The sequence below is a fragment of the Silurus meridionalis genome, chromosome 19 (genome assembly GCF_014805685.1).
Source record: "Silurus meridionalis isolate SWU-2019-XX chromosome 19, ASM1480568v1, whole genome shotgun sequence".
Taxonomy (NCBI): Eukaryota; Metazoa; Chordata; class Actinopteri; order Siluriformes; family Siluridae; genus Silurus; species Silurus meridionalis.
In genome coordinates this window covers 11,165,145-11,182,138 of record NC_060902.1, presented here as the reverse complement: position 1 = coordinate 11,182,138, position 16,994 = coordinate 11,165,145, and the positions used below count along the sequence as shown (strand labels likewise).

General features: G+C 35.5%; 1 protein-coding gene across 28 annotated transcripts in view; it reads left to right on the top strand.

Annotated features, from left to right (window-relative positions):
- Nucleotides 1-16,456, top strand: part of nfasca (neurofascin homolog (chicken) a) — a 77,193-nt gene extending 60,737 nt beyond the window's left edge. For 14 of the 28 annotated variants that reach the window (XM_046874826.1, XM_046874833.1, XM_046874832.1 and 11 more), the window contains 7 exons: nt 3,672-3,917; nt 4,384-4,503; nt 7,750-7,899; nt 9,271-9,402; nt 9,540-9,609; nt 10,897-10,908; nt 13,537-16,456. In XM_046874826.1, the coding sequence (XP_046730782.1) occupies nt 3,672-3,917; nt 4,384-4,503; nt 7,750-7,899; nt 9,271-9,402; nt 9,540-9,609; nt 10,897-10,908; nt 13,537-13,765 (959 nt within the window). In that variant the 3' untranslated portion in view covers nt 13,766-16,456. The other 14 variants (XM_046874846.1, XM_046874845.1, XM_046874842.1 and 11 more) reach the window with 6 other exon arrangements.
- The last annotated feature ends 538 nt before the right edge of the window (nt 16,457-16,994 follow it).

The window sequence follows — 16,994 nt, the reverse complement described above, 5'->3', positions numbered from 1 at the left end:
TATGATGCTGATGATTGACACTGTGAGGTGTACATGCTAGTGTGGCCCAATGGTCCACATTAAAATGTACACTTCAGTGAAGTGGTCTTAAACTGCACTTGCTGCTGCGGTGGCTCCTTTCAGTTTGTGTCCACCTCTTTGTTAATGTCCATATCACTATGTGCTTTCAGGGATGGGATACATTCACTATCCTGCTGTTACCACTTACTGGCACACTGCTTGCATAGAAAAACGATATGTTCATGATGTTATATCAGTGAGGCTTTTTTGTTAGGATTTTAACCTAAATGTGTTTATAAGTTCTACATATATTATGAGATAAAGAGTTTTTTCAATTATCAATCGACCACTGATCCCTGAGAGCACCGTTATCATGGAGTCCCTGACTGTCACTTGTCTCATGTGGCCTATCCCAGCATGCTTTTCTCATTTCACAATAAAGCATGTGGGACGCTGATGCCTTCATGAATGAGTGGTTCTTATTAGCGGTTTTACATTTTGACATAAATGTCATTGAGTTTTGCTAGGTTTAATTGCTGAGCTATGTGTCTCCATCAGTTTTATAAAACTCACAAATAGAAATGTAATGCAGAAAAGCATTTCATGTTTAATGGTTATTAAAAGACTCAAATCTTACTCATTTAGTAAACTGCTTTGCATTCAAAGGCTTTGAAGATCCTCATCATATTATCTGAGCATGCTTCCTATAACTTTCTTTAAGTAAGAAGTTTAGGAATCATTAATTCACTGCTTAATTAATGTACCATCAATGCTTGCATTGCCACTAGGCTTTTATTTCATTTTGATCTATCCTGTTATAGTCAGAAATATCTTTTGCTAATCCAGGGGATCTTACAGGTAAGAATGCAATGAGCTGCTTGGTGACTTGCATTGGGAATGCAAAGCGCACATCCACTGGATATTTTTAGAAAGTATAATGATTGGGTAAAAAGTATTGCCACTGAGCTCAGAGGGACATCCTCTGATTGGCATAACCTTGGCAGTTTCGTTTCCTGCTGGCTGTTCTTAACCATCATGCACATTTCACCTTTTGCTTGTTGATTGATAATAATGAGATAGCAGAACTGTTAAGCTTTGCTTTCACGCTTATTCTCTGTTGGCTGCATTTGCATGGACTAATATAGGAAAAGATGTGGTTCTGCGATGTTGCATTATTTTTGAAGGAGTTCACTCTGGTGTAAAAGATGCGTAAGGTTGTTGATTCTTTTTTCAATCATGTGTTATTTACTATATTTTCTTGTGTACAGAGATCCTTAGCCCCACTTCTTAACAGTAGGAATGTTGTATGGTTTAGGGTGTTGGACACGTTTTCCATGATAGATTTCCCACAACTATTATTTCTAATGATAAACTTTAAACTAATATCACCACTTGGTGGCAGTGTTGCATCGTATGATGCATTGTATTGCATCGTATGATGTTTGAAGTGCCAAAATGAAGTTGCCCTTCAGTCTGCCACACCCGATATTTTATATTTCTTTTTTATAGAAGACGCTCATGCGTCTCCCAATTTGTGTCTTTGATAACTTTCAGTTACAGGCCTGTAGAGTCCCCTCTTCTTCCACATATTAGATATATTTTTATATATTACTTTCTAATATGTTGATCAGTATTTCAAGTAAGATTCTATTTAGAATTTTTGTTTAAACTCACATGCAGTACCAATGTACAAAAATCTATTAATTGCAGTATTTTATATTAAGATGGATGTCTTTTAATCATTTTTATTGTATATCTTTTACAATGTGCAGACTAAAACATAGACAGGCTGTTGTATACTGCCTGTTTACTGTTTGTTGCAATACATATTATCAGGAGTGTGTGTGTGTGTGTGTGTGTGTGTGTGAATGGTGTAACTGTACTGACCGCATGAGGGTTGTTAGAGTTTTCAGTCTATTGTCTTCAGTGTATATTTCAACCTAAAGCTTTGCAGCATGTAGTAAAGTGGAAATACTTAGTTCCTGAATAATTATGTAACTTGGGCTAAAACCCAGCCTGGGAATAGTTTTAGATGTTTTTCTAGTTTTCAACTGCCCTATGTTAGTCAACCTCTGCCCACCTTTGTAGACTTCCTCTTCTTGGCTAACATGAGTGGAACTGAATGGGATATTTTGCTATTGGGGCTCTTTTACAATTAATGCAGGCTTGGGGGAATTCATTTTACCCTACTAATGATTCTGTGTTTTATCTCAATAAATTAGCTTGTACAAAACCACTGACTTGAAAAGACAGACAACAAACATTTTTCATTAATTTGGTTCACGGTAAGTAGGGGAAGCTTAATAATATCATCAACTTTGTAGTCAGAAGCTATTGGGAATATACTTAACTCAGCTGAATGGCGAATTGTTAACTGTTTTCACACTAATGTGTAGTTAACACTTAAAAACAGCAACACATTTTATTAAAATCCTTTCTATATATAAACAGCATTAACATCACATTGTTGTGAAAATGTTAGATTTGCTGCTTTATCGTTGAGATACATTTTTTAATTGAATATCTTGTTTTTCTCTTTAGATGGCATTTGTAATAAACATAGAATACTGATGTTTTATGATAGCTAAGTTAAACAGTGTATCAACAGGTCAGTTGATACAGTGATGCATTTGTGCAAGAGACAAGAGCACAAGATCGAGGAGACTGGATGTCCAGTCTGTTGATTAGAGAGTTACAAAACACAAGAATCATTTCTTGTTTGATTGGGAAGATAAAGATAAAGGCATATATTTGAGTGATAACTTACCATATGCCAATGTTTTTGCAGAGCTCCTATGAAAAATACATATAGGCCAGGTTTGGACAATTGTAATAAATGTCACTGAAAACTGGTACAATGTAACATTTTGTAAGGATGTTTATTTCGTTTAACACATACGTCTAGTTTTGCATAGAATTTTGTGTGTTCTGAGATGCTTTTCTGCTCACCAAATAGGTAGAGTTGTTATTCAAGTTCAAGCAAGTCAGGCATTTTCACTAGCAAAACTGCTGTTTGCTGGGTGTATTTGTTTTTGCATAATTTTGTGTAAACCATAGAGACTGTTGTGCATGAAAATCCCCAGAGATCAGCACATTTTGAAATATTCAAACCGACATGTCTGGCAACAATTCATGCTGCAGTCAGTTACATAGATTACATTTTCCCCCATTTTGTTCGATGGCTCTTGACCTGTATCTGAATAATCTTTATGCATGCATATGATTGGATAAATAGGCAGAGGCACAATTCTTCCTAATAAAATGGCCAGTGATTGTAAATTTTTTAAGTAAACGGTTGGTAATATATTTCAATATATTTCTGATGCATAATGGCTAATAGAACTGACTTAAATAATCAGCAAACTGACAAACTCAGGAATAGCAGAGCTGGGGGGGGTCTCTAGAACAGTAAATAAAATCCACTGTCCTCATTTTTAATGTGTGGAAAAGTGTAAAATTTGGTGCTATTATCTAATTTTGCACAGTATGTAATGCTTTTTAATAAACCAAACATTTATCTTAAGTTAGTTTTCTGACAGAAAAAGAATTTCAAAATGATAGTTGTGGGAATTCTGTCTCGTTTATGGTCATTCTTTTGTGATTTCTTGTGTGTCTTTTGTGCTGCTGACTACATTTTGATATGCTTAACTGCTGCTCTCTTCCTCTCTCAGCGATCGATTCTACAGATGCCTTGGTGGTTACATCTCTTCTCCCCCCCCTTGCCCCACCTGCTATCCCAAGTCCAACCATTACAACCTCAACAGCAACCACCCTTGCCCCTACTGACGCCAGTCCCACTACTCCTGCTCCAACTACGACAACAACAACTACTATTACTACTACTACTACTGCTGCTACAACTACCATTTCCAGTACTACCACCACTACAACCTACCCCACCCTGCCTTTCTTGCTGGGTATTTGCATAGATTTCAGTATAAAAAGTCAGTTTTAAAAGAAAAGGTAGTTAATTGAATTGCAGTTGTGGCTGACTGAGCAAAATTGACCATTTCAGTTGAAGTGTTTATGATATGGATGTTTTGTCATCCTTGTTTTGCAATTATTGACAAGAGGCTAGACTGAGAGTTGACCTTTGCCCTTAAAAGGCACGGCATCTTTACCCAATTAGTATTGACATGTTATTTGTATTGACTGTGACATCTGATTAGCTTGATATTCCTTTTATCAGATTAAATGACGGTTCCTGCAGAATGTGATGCAGATTCTTTAGAAGGGCATTTGTCATATTAAAGAGTGAAAGTATAACAGAATGATATTAAAGTGGTGTGCCTCTAACCTGCTGTAGTAAGTATTAGCTCTTGTCACTTTCCTGCAGTGGTTGAAATTTATGAAATGTACTCCTCTCCCACCTGTTCTGCGTAGCCCCGCATGTAAAGATCTGGAATCTGACCGTGGATGCTAACAGTGACTATGCTAACGTCAGCTGGAAGCACAACTTCCCGGTTGACAGCAGCGAGTTTGTGCTAGAGTTCACACTGGACAGTAAGACCCAGATTCTCCCACTGAGAGCTTATGAAGGGAAACTTGGTACGGTTTCGACTGGGCTTGCCAGGACATAAATCAAGCCCAATATCGTTTGATGTATTGCAGAGATCTGCTTAGTCACAGATACTGGAGTGAATTCCAGCTTCTTTTGTTCTGTGATCTCTCAGATATTGTACAGGATAATGGAACATTTTTTATATCTAGCAGCTATGAGCAGTGCTACTCTTCATGCTGTGCACCTTCTAGTACAATGACCCTTATAGATATTCCATCCATGCACTTTAGAAAGAACAAAGCAAGCGGTGCTCTGTTTCATCTGCCATCTCTGAAAGATGAAATGAGCCCGTCTTAGTCATTTCATTGGGCTTTGGGTTTGTGTCCTCGTGAGTCCTTAAAGTTCCCTTTAGGAAGCTTGTATTGTTTCTGGTGGCTTGCAGGAACAGGGAGAGATTTGAGTAAATTTGGGTGTGTGTGTGATTAAAAGGAAAGAAGAGAATAAGAGAAAGAGGCAACTAGTAACAAAAAGAACCTCTTATTGTGAGTGAGTACTGAGTAAAACGACTCGCAGAATCTTAATTAATTCAAATGCCTAGTGATAACACCACTTAAAACATTTCTCTCTCTGAAAAATCTCCACATCCTTTGTTATGGAAGCGTGAAACAGCCATTTCACATGTCTACCTGATTCACAGATTTAATGCTTGTAACTACATCCCTAATTTTAATCATGCACTTTTATCTAATAATTGTATTAATTTATGATGCATAATTAATGCTCTTTCATGTCACACACATGTCTTAGAGCATTCATGCTGCCAATTCAGGAGCTATGTATTAAGTGGCTGATGGTGGATAACAGTCTCCCTTTGTCTCACTCTGTCTCTATCCTCTTTCTTTCTTGTTCTTTCCTTCTTCACATTGTCTAGATTTTTCTCTACTATTCGAATCGGATTGTCTACCTCCACCTCATGTGCCTTTTTATGCTAATGTTTCTTTTTATGGCTGCCCCACTGCTGCATAGCTTGGCTCACAGTTCTTATCTAGTGAGCAAAACTGCAAGAGCCTGGCTGGCATCTAATGCACAACCTAGTGCCTCTACTGTATTCTCGATTTGTCTTCATAGGGGAGAGGGATCATGAAGGGCTTAATGTTTTCTACCCAACTCTATCTCAAGGGGGCTATCAGAGTCACAGGCTCGACCTTGAAACATGTCCATGAGGGCATGATGAAACTATCAGACTAGGAGAAAGTGTAAATGTATGCTGTCTAATGGTTTCTTCTGAGTGGACCTTATGAAAATATGAACATGAACCTGTGTTTTCTGAGGAGAAGTAGTTTATAGATTAGATATCATGGCACCATATGATCTTACACACACACACACACACACACACACACACACACACACACACACACACACAGTTGCAAAGTAACTGCTGAAGAATTCTCTACTCTTAAAACAGGATATGTAATTAAACAATTAACTGGCCTGCCTTCTATCTCTCTCCTTCTTCCTTCAGTCCTGTGAAGTAGCTGGCTGACGCATGTTATGCGTGTGTGTGTGTGTGTGTGTGTGTGTGTGTATATATATATATAGGTGTGTATAGGTGTGTGTGTCATTCTGTGATGTGGCATGTGAAAGCCGACAGGAGAATTGCCTGCCTTGAACTGTTGTAGCTTGTACCTTAAAAAAAAGTCATAACATGAATTTTTATGTTTTTAAATGTATATTTCATTCTCTGTGCACTAATGAAGACACCAAGAAAATCAGATTTTTATACTGGTATACAGGCATGCAGCTCTCCCCCCACCTTTTTTCCCTTCCATTTAGCATGCCCATCATCTCTTCTGGAAAAGCCATTGGGTTTTTTCAAAAAGCTAAAGCTACAAATGATGGGTCATTATTCCATTAGGTTTCTGTGGGGCATTTGAAATGTACAATACAGTGCGAATTTCCTCAGTTTGGTTTCTCTTGTAGCTTTAGCTAGCCATCACACTAAAGCCACATTTTATTGCTGTTGTAGTTTTTCTAAAAAAAAAAAAAAGCATGTGCTGTGGTAAAACTCAGGGAGTGGAAATGACTGAATTCTCGACCAGCAGTGCAACTGCTTTTTATTTTAGCATGCTGCATGCTGTCACCAGCTTCTGGAATACAACTCGAGTAATGCGCATGCTCTTTAGACACTATTGTGCTAGCTTGGATTTTCTTAAAGAAGGCACAATGTGATATTGGTGTGCATTTACATTTGATATAAGAAAAGGTCTGTAGACGTTTGAGACTGTTGCTCAATTGTTTCTAATAATGCATAATTGCCAATACTGCCTCAGAATTACAGACCAAAGATCAATATTATTGCAATTGAATATTATTATTATTATTATTATTATTATTATTATTATTATTATTATTATTATTATTATCATCATTATGTACCATGCGAGGAAAGAAAAACTCTTCCCTTTTGTTAAACAACTTTCTATGAAAAGATATGCTTTTCCACCAGACAGTGTGGCACAGCATCCTGTATTTTGTCAAGGGCTTCATTTATCATACTGAACTAGTTAATAAATAATCCAAATAAGAAATGTAGTATTGTAAATTGTTATATAAATAATTGTAACAAAAAACATTTAATTATTTAGTCATCATTGTATGTCCTTGGTAAATTGTTGAAAAATACTTTATTTGGTTTAGCCAATCAAAACATTCATACACGACTAAGAATAATAAATGAGCTCCACTCATTCCAATGCCAATTTCTGTACTTGATTATTTTAGGCCATTTATTTGTCAAATTCACTTTTTACAGAATTGTTCTGACCTTGTTCTAATGTTCTGATATTCATTCTGATATAAATAACTATTTATTTACTTACAGCAATGCACTTTTGTTGTTTACTCTTTGATTAATCATTTATAATCAATTAGCACATTTGGCTTTATATATATATATGGATATAAATAGTTCTGAATTCAAATATGCCACCAGGCTGTGCTGTGCCATACTGTCTAATGGGGAATTTCTATTAGGTTATGCTTTCTTCAGACTCCTTCAGACACATTTAAAATTTCTCAAATGATTAGTCTGAAACGATCATACAATATGAGCACCTTCATCTTCTAGTCTCAACACATCCACAGCACCTTTGGCCTTGAGGAAGTGAAGGCTGCTTCCAGTCAAGTTTTTTGGCAGGTTGCCGTGTCCTCGATTCATAGACATTTGTCTTATATCTTCTCCTAAGGTAATGGGTCTATGAAAAGCGTGCTGTTCAAACATGAACCCCCAATTAAGCTGGCTGGGTTGATAGCTGGAGCTAAGTACCGGCTCCGTGTGTATTCCCACGAACATCCCAGAGTCACCAGCGAGTATGTCACCTTTGAGACCAGTGGAGGTGAGGGCTGGTTGTATAAAGGATGTGATTCTGGCTTTAGCTGTTTTGTTCAGCTTGTTCAAGATTTATTTAGATATTCGGAAATACTGACTTACCAATCTTTTTTTTTTACTATTAGTATTTGTAATTGGACAAAATCTAGTCTGGTTGGGTTTATTGTCATTCTTCTTATCACAGACGTAGTATGTAATGAAATATATGAATGAAATTTGGAATTAAATATAATTGTCCAAGCATGTATTACTTTTAGGGAAAAAAATAAATTATAGCTATTGTAACCACTGGCCTGTAGAACGTTTAATATTTTGCACAATGACATTGCGGTAATATACTGAACTGTGTAGACTCAGGCATCAAAATAAATGAATCATTCATAATTGAAAATTGAGTTCCACAGATAAATAAGTCCTTCAGCAAAACCTGTTTGGTTGTTTACTTTTTGAATCTACCACCAGGTTTTATTGATTGTGGTGGTGTTTTTCACAGTATAAAAATATAACAAGGCGACAATAGTGGGTTATTTTTATATGATGCTGCAGTGCTGGAATGCCTGTGTGCCTTGGGTGTGGTAAGCCAAGTGAAATCATCAATGTCATTTCCTGTAATAACATGCGGAATATGATATCGATACTCAATTTTCCCTCATACTTGTTTCGCCTCTGGCTCGTACTGGTTTATGATATTAACATATTGAGTGTCTCGTGTTCAGAGTCGTTATAGTTTTTATGCCTTTTTTGAATAATATCCCATGAATGCAGAAACACATTACTGATTTAGGAGAGAATCGAGATTAAATTCAAAATGACAAAAAAAAATGCAAACCAACACAGACTGCAGTAGCACTAAGAAGCATTTGCCTCTTTTTACGGTTAAGGAGAAATGTAGGTATACAGTAAACTGTTACTTAAATGCGTTGTAGTGTTTTTTTAATTTGGTGTGTGTGTGTGTGTGTGTGTGTGTGTGTGTGTGTGTGCACGTTTATTTTCTTCAGCACTCTGGTAAGAATGTGGTTTGTTATCACATATTTGATCATGCAGGTTCTAATGCACTCTTCTTATTGTTAATGTATTTATGATAAAGAGAAGTTGTCAGTGAAGGTTTTGTCTACTGAAACATAAAGAGATTCATTATAGACTCAATCTTGGTTTTGTGGTCATAAATCATTGAAAAGTAATACACTCAGCGTGAAATTATACTTCTGTTCAATGTCAGAAACTTCAGTTTTCTTTGTTTTTCTCGCATAATCTTTCTTTCTGTTTGTCAAATGCTTTCCCAATCCATCCTTACTCTTTGTGTCTATGTGTCTATGTATGTTTGTGTGTGTGTGTGTGTGTGTGTGTGTGTGTGTGTGTGTGTGTGTGTTTCTGACAGCCCACAGTTCGGACGAAGTCGACATAGCCACGCAGGGTTGGTTTATTGGCCTCATGTGTGCCATCGCACTTCTTATTCTCATCCTGCTCATTGTTTGCTTTATCAAAAGAAGCCGGGGAGGAAAATATCCAGGTAATGCACTGAATGCGATGTACACAATTTATTTCACTGTACTTTACTATTTCACTGCACATATGCAAAGAATTATAGATGCAATGTGGTTTAGTATAATTCAGTATTTGCTTTGTGTCCATTCCCATTGATCTCAGTGAGAGATAAAAAAGACCTACCTTTGGACCCTGTGGACCACAAAGACCAGGATGGATCATATGATTACCAGTAAGTTTGTGTCTTGCTTTAATAGTAGCTTCCAGTTTGATCTCTATTTTGCCTTATGATTTGTTTTGTTCCTGACAGTGAGATCCTTTTTTTTTAACTGTTTCAGGTTAGCTTGGAAAACATAGAGACACGAGGGGGACATGCTACTCTATGTCCTAATCAAAACTAATAAATAACTTTTCTGACAAAGTTAATGTAAATATTGACAACCAAACTAACAACTCGGTGCTTCACACTAATTTCAAATTTACACTAACCACAGATATCATAAATATGTAATGTTCATTAACAAAATCTAATGCACACCCAAAAAAAAACCCTTTCTATTTCTTTTAGACTAGCGCAAGATTCATCGAGTGCCCGTACATGAATAATGACCAGTGGTGAATAAAATACACCATTCTACTACTTAGTATGAATATTTCAGTGAAAGTATAAGTACTCCTTTTATATTTATAATTGAGTAAAAATGAAAAAAGCACTTACTTTTGAATATCCTTAAGTATCAAAAGTTTATGATGATTATTTCTTTTCTCCTGTACAACATAACTTTTTAAGAAGATTTTTTTAAAGCAGATGGTTTAATATTGTTACAGACACACAGTAAGGGGTTTACACTTGTTGTCTCGTTATTATTCATCACAGTTTATGCATTTACCTTTAACTAGAGTTGAGGAGCAGCAAGTAAATGTTTCCCAAAATGAAAAGGTCTTGACACCTGAAAAATATAAGTAAAAATAGTAATGAAATTATAATACTTTGTTACTGTTCACCACTGTTATTGTCCATGAAATCTCTCACAATTCTATAAATGCTGTTATTATAGAAGAAGTAAGGCTTATGTTATTTCTAAAGCCAGCTCTATAAAGCATGACCTGAGATTTACAACTGAATAATAAGCTCCATATTGCATTATGTCTAACCATACAGATGGTCCATGTGCTGTTTGAAAGCTAATCATATTTATATGTCACACCTAATTTTTTTATGGAATAACTTTGTTGACCCTGTTTATTCATCCACCATAAAATTATTTATTACTGCATGAATAAGTACATCCTAAAGAAACTATGAAAGGTGGTTTTTTGTGTTAAACATCTAAAGTCATAAACATGGGCTAAACAATGCACTAAAAAATACATTAAACAAAGTGCAGGCAGTTAAGTGTTTTATAATCTTTTGATTAATCCGCTCAGTATTTTGTAAGTCATTAATAGTTATTGGTACTAACAACTCTGTCCCTCTCAAATTAAATCCTTGTTCCTCCAATCACCGAACATTGTTAAGGAACGAAAACAGGTATTTGGTTTCAACACAGCATCCCTCTGAGCCTGAGCATGTCAGCTATTGTTTCTGGAAGGGGGAACTCAGCTAATGGGAGGGGCTACAGCTGATGTTACGTCCATGGTGTAGCTCTTCAAGGGTGTCAAACACTTTGAACATGTCTTTAATTCAGAGCACTTATGATCAATTATAGACTGCATGCAGTCTTGGACCAATGTAGTTAAAGCATTTATATATATATATATATATATATATATATATATATATATATATATATATATATATATATATATATATATATATATATATATATATATATATATATATATAGTTTGTTAACAAAATATAATACCAGGATTCTTTTTATTATAATTTTTAAGGATTTTTCTTATTTTTCTTAGAGTTGTTAGAAGATTGTAATTTCTAACAGAGAGGTCAAATTGATTTCCTTGAGTAGTAGTGAAGGGCAAAATGTATTTTCATGTGCTAGTGTTTGAGACCCTTGAGCTACTGTTCTTGTATCTGGCAAAACAGCTAACAACTTGAAACAGATTGTTTTTCGTGCATGCAGTTTAACGGCACTGCTCTAATCTGGCCTGCAGCAAAACGAACTCAAAGCTATGAAACATGCATGTAATATGGTAAAATATTCACTCTGCTAACTTTTGTGAAAATGTGACCTCTATCTTAAGTTGTAGAGGTTATATTTTGCTGCCATTTAATGTTATAGTATGATTAGATTCACTAAAGACATATACATATTTATATATATATATATATATATATAACAGCAGGTCAGCAATTCTCATCAGTACACAAGCAGCAGAAACAACATAGCTTTTAGCTTGAACAAATTGTTCGAGAAATATAGGTAACAGGATAAATTGTTGGATAGATGTGTTCAGCTAGTTTTACAACTTTCAGTCCCTGTCCGGTGGTTTCTTCTAACTGGTTTTCCCTCCTCTATTTTTAACCCTCCTGTCATTTTTTCTCCTCTTGGTCCATGAAGGTCTCTTGAAAGGAAAAGGTATGAAAGTAGAGGAGACGACTGATTCAGACTTACTCTCCAGTTTATACATTGTCTGCTTTGAGTTTTTGGCTTTCATCAATTACCATTTTGCTGAACATAACCTATAATATACAGTATTGGAGCAAGTTATTTAAGAAAAGTCAATTAGACTGAGATTCTTTACCATAACTCTGTTGTTAGACCTTATGGCTGACCCTGATGCATCAGCTAAATTAAATTATTTATTATCGCAGAAAATTTAGCAGGATTGTTTTTCACCTTCTTCACCTCACATCCTTTTAACCTTTGGCTGTAAGTTAAGTCTGACACTCCTGAATAATTTTAGTGTTTATTTTCATTCCTCAAGCACACAACCCATTATTTTTGTATAATATTAATAAATTTTATGAATTATTCTTTTAAAGTCTTATACTCTGTAAAATATTTATCTTGGAGCTTCATTACTGTATCAGGCATAACTGTTGGTTAATCGATTAAAACAAAAACTCAGAAAAAGCAGTTTCGGGTTGACCTGTTTCTCATTTTGATGGAGGCTAGACGATTGTGGTACAGCTACCAATCCAATCAAGTTTAAATTAAGACATAAATAAAATCACTTCAATAATGCTCCCAATGCTTTTCCACTTAATCCTGTTAATCAAACTGTCACTGATACTTGAGTGAGTCTGAAACTGATAAGTAACCATGTCTTCTAGCCTTATCACAATTTTCATAAGCAAAAAAACATATACAATGTACTGTATATCTAGGCAATGCTTATCGCTTATGTAAAGTTTAAATGAAATTAATGCAATTTATGTATGGAGGAATTATTAATATTGTTGGTTCTCATAGAAGAAAAAAGTAATTTGACTCATTTCCTATGAAGTGCATGGCCCCCTTGTATCCGAAAAAATTTAAAAAATCTTTGTTTTTGTTTTTCCAAAATATTGCAAAAGCTTTTTTTTTTTTTAAGCGCATCTATTTCGGTGCTTTGCTGAGGTCCTACACATTTTGCATGATTAGGCTTTCTCGTCACAAACAGCACCAGCATGCAGTTAAAAGGACATAGGTGTCCTGATTATTTACTAAATATTGCCTGAACCATGAACAATGCTTCTCTACAGACAGCAAAAATTGTTCATAAATAAAGGGTCAACTTACATGACCCTTAACCTCCTTTATTATCTTAATAGTGTCAAAAATCATGAAGCTTTTCATGAAGCTTTTGTTTTGATGTTTTAGTTTCTCATTCATTTGCGCTATTGTTTTTTTTTTCTGAACAAGGCAGAAAATAGGGTTTGCCTGTTTGCTATCCAGTGCAGATTCTCCTTTGTGCTTGAAAAATGTAAAGGTAACAAAGAAGCACGGCAGCTCGAATCGTCCCGTTTTGTGTACTCTTCACTAGATGCACAGGAATGAAAGGGTAAAATTCAGTGGTACAATTCAGTTTACAGACTTCATTCTACAAGCTGCAATTTTGCTTTGTGTGCATAAGAATAGATGGTTTGTGGAGTGTCTGCTCTACACTTATTCAAACTGAAATTGAATTTCATGACTGTAGGATTTTGAAATAGCTGCACAGTGGAATGTTATCATAACCACTTGTTATTTTTTTTCTCCAACCTTAACAGCAGCGATGAGGACAACAAACCTTTGCAGGGAAGTCAGACCTCTCTAGATGGCAATGTCAAGGAAAGTGATGACAGTCTCGTAGACTATGGTGAAGGAGGGGATGGCCAGTTCAATGAGGACGGATCCTTCATAGGCCAGTACACGGTCAGGAAGGATAAGGAGGAGACAGAGGGCAACGAGAGCTCAGAGGCCACGTCGCCTGTTAATGCCATCTATTCTCTGGCGTAGAATCTCCGGAATGAACAGAAGGCCAAATGCACACACTATTAATTTAATATATACATAGAGAGAAATCTGGAACCATATATACACAATTAACCTTGAGATGCACAGTCCCTTTGAAGAAAGCAGGGGTGAGAAAGCAAACCCCTGGTGGAGGGAAATCAGAACTCGGACTTCAGTGTGCCTTTAGGGCAATGGGGCACAGGGAAGACACTGGCAACTTGAGACTTTCAAGCGTTTTCTGTGGCTTATTTTTTTATTTATTTTTTTTCAAAATTCCTGAACCCACATTCACACTTTCTAATATCATAGAAAAGCAGACACAAGCAACAGTCCTGTGACATATCAGTAGTGGGCCGAGTCGACAAAGGAACATCAACAATTGCCAAAAAATATGATAGATGCGTCAATAAAAGATATATGAATGCTGTAATCAGTGCTGGCACAGCTTGCTGTACCATAAAAATCTATGCACTATGTATTACCATAATTTTTTTGGTTGAAATTGGGTGATCACATTTATTTTTTTTTTTATAATGCAAAAAGCATTAAGTTACTGTTAAGTCACTGTTAAGTCACTAAAATGCTATACTTCCTGGCACCCGTGCCCTGGCAGTGGACATGTCTGCTGTAGTTTGATGCCTATTTTTGCAAGTATATTTTCATTGGCTGCATCTATAGCATTTTTAATGATCACTGCTGATGTTTATAGAAGCTGAAGGCAAATGCCATCATAAATCTAATTTAAAAAAAGTAAAAAAAAGAATCAAACAAAAAATTGCATTATTTTGGAGCATGGTCGTGTTTGTGCAAGAGACAATAGAGAGGTTGAAAAGAAGACTTTATCTCTGTTAACTCAGTAAAACACAATTGTATAATCATTTTTTTTATATCCAGCACTATATATTAGATAATGGGAATAATGATGATAATGATGATGATGATAATGAAAATTAATCCGCCATCTGTTTTTCTTTCTAGTATTTTGGGCTGTTGTCATCGTTTTAGTAGGTTTGTTCTAGGGTGTTTAGGTACAAATTAGATGGATAGATGTGGAAGCAGTAATGCTTAATGGCACACATAGGAAAAGAAATACATTATCTAAGTTTTTTTTTTACATCAAAGCCATGCTTGATAGTTTCGACCATTTTAATCGTCTATATCTCCCATATCTTACAGAAACAAAAAACCTAACGCAGATCAAGACACATAGAGTCTTGTTTCGCTATTAAAACATTGCATGGTCAGAGGCTATATGAAAAGATTATTTAAATTGCTTAAATGGGGGACCATACGATTTAGCATGCCTTCATTTCAATGCTTGGTTTCGACACTGCCTAAAAAGCAAAAGTCTAGTGGTGGGCGTGGCCACCTAGGATCCTGCAAATACAGCAACACAGCACCAAACACAGTTAGTTCAAGCAGAGGGCTCAGTATATGTAGAAGTAAATATTTATTTGTATTTAATTTATACAATTTATATAATTAATATATTGGCAATTAATTTAATGAACACCCAATTTTAACCGCTTGTCTCATGAGGTCACTGAATAGTTTAACTTAAGGTACAATAAATATGTGCTTTGAAAACAACAATTGGACCCATACTGTGTAATAATGGATGGGTGGGATAAGCTCAGTGGATGTTTTATCCACAAATTCAATGTATCTATCCATTAAATGTATGTTTTATCTGTTAATAGTGCTGTTTCTTTTGTATTACTGTTATTGTATTACTGTTCCAATGTGTTGATATATTTCAATTTATTTCTTGTCACTTTTACATGACACATGGAAAAAATATATTGTTTGTTTATTTTACTTGGACACAGTTTTGTGCTCTCTTTCATAAAATGTAAATACTGATTTACAGACGGGTGGCAAATTAAAGGAAAACCTGGTGGCTCTTTTATGCTCTGGAGGTCATTTTGCTTGTATGGTTTGGCTCCACTTGCAAATCAATAAGATGTTCTGATTGATTATCTTTATTCAGAGATCAAAAGATTCAAGATTTCTCTTTTGATGGAAGTGGTTTGCCAGGATGTACCCACATCCATCTACAGTTCACAAGGACTCAGTCAATAATTTAATAAGGGTGAAAATTATATAAGGGTAAAAAGCATATGCTGTGGCCTTCACAGTCACCAGATCTCTACTCAAATGAACACCTTTTCTTGGAGTATTTGGAGTGACACATTAAACAGCACTCTCCACCACCATCCTTAAAGCTCTACGTAAGTGTAGTAGCTTCTCCATATATGAGGAAGAATAAAAGCCTTTCCTTTAATACAGTTTAGGTAGAGTCTATGCTTTGTCCATTCAAGCTGTTCTGGTGGCTTGTGTTAGCCAAATAATTCATTTTTTTTCCTCTTTTTTTTTTTTACTTTGTCACCCATCTGTAGATTTTTAACTTGGAAATTAAACACTAACAATGTTTGAATAACAGGGAGTCCCCAAAGGTCTCAAAGCCCTCTAGTTTTTACCAAAATCTTTCTGAGGGGATTCACATTGTTATTGTATTAGGCTGAATGTCACAAAGTCATATCATATTTATCATAAGCTTGTGTGTCTGTATATTAACTTTCTGACAAAAGTAGCGATATATATATAATATCTAAAGTGTTGTCAGGAGGCATATCCACATCTAGCTGAGCTAAAGATCAGCAGTAATAAATTGACAGTTGACAGTGACTGCAACATGGTTTTATTTTTATTAATCAAATTGCTGGTCAACTTCCACATACGGGTTTGCTTTAACACTAGGTTAAGACTAATTATTTGCTTCTCAATTCATTTGGCTTGTAATGCTATATCTCTTGTGTTTATAAAAACTGTGTTTTTAGATATAGGCTATTTTAGACTGAATACAGTTCAAAATAATATGCTTGGATCGGAACTTTCTTTGGATTCAGCTGTTATTCTTACCTCAGTCCTGGTCTCAAGTAAAGAATGGGGACAACATTTTTACCAAATTTTTTTCTTTTCCTTTATCCTGACTATAGCCAGTTACTTGCACAAACCTATGTGCAGGAATCTTGGTAGCTGTACGGCTTTGCTATTGTAGCATTTTGCCCCAATCTGTTTATCTTTCTCTTTGAGTACATGTGTTATTGTGTAAAGCAAGATTTTTACCACTTCATAATATCTTCCTTCTTGTGACTTTTACTTTTCTATTCTGTGTCTAATACTGCCTTTAACACACCCTTATCGACTTTCCCTCATGAATCACAAATGG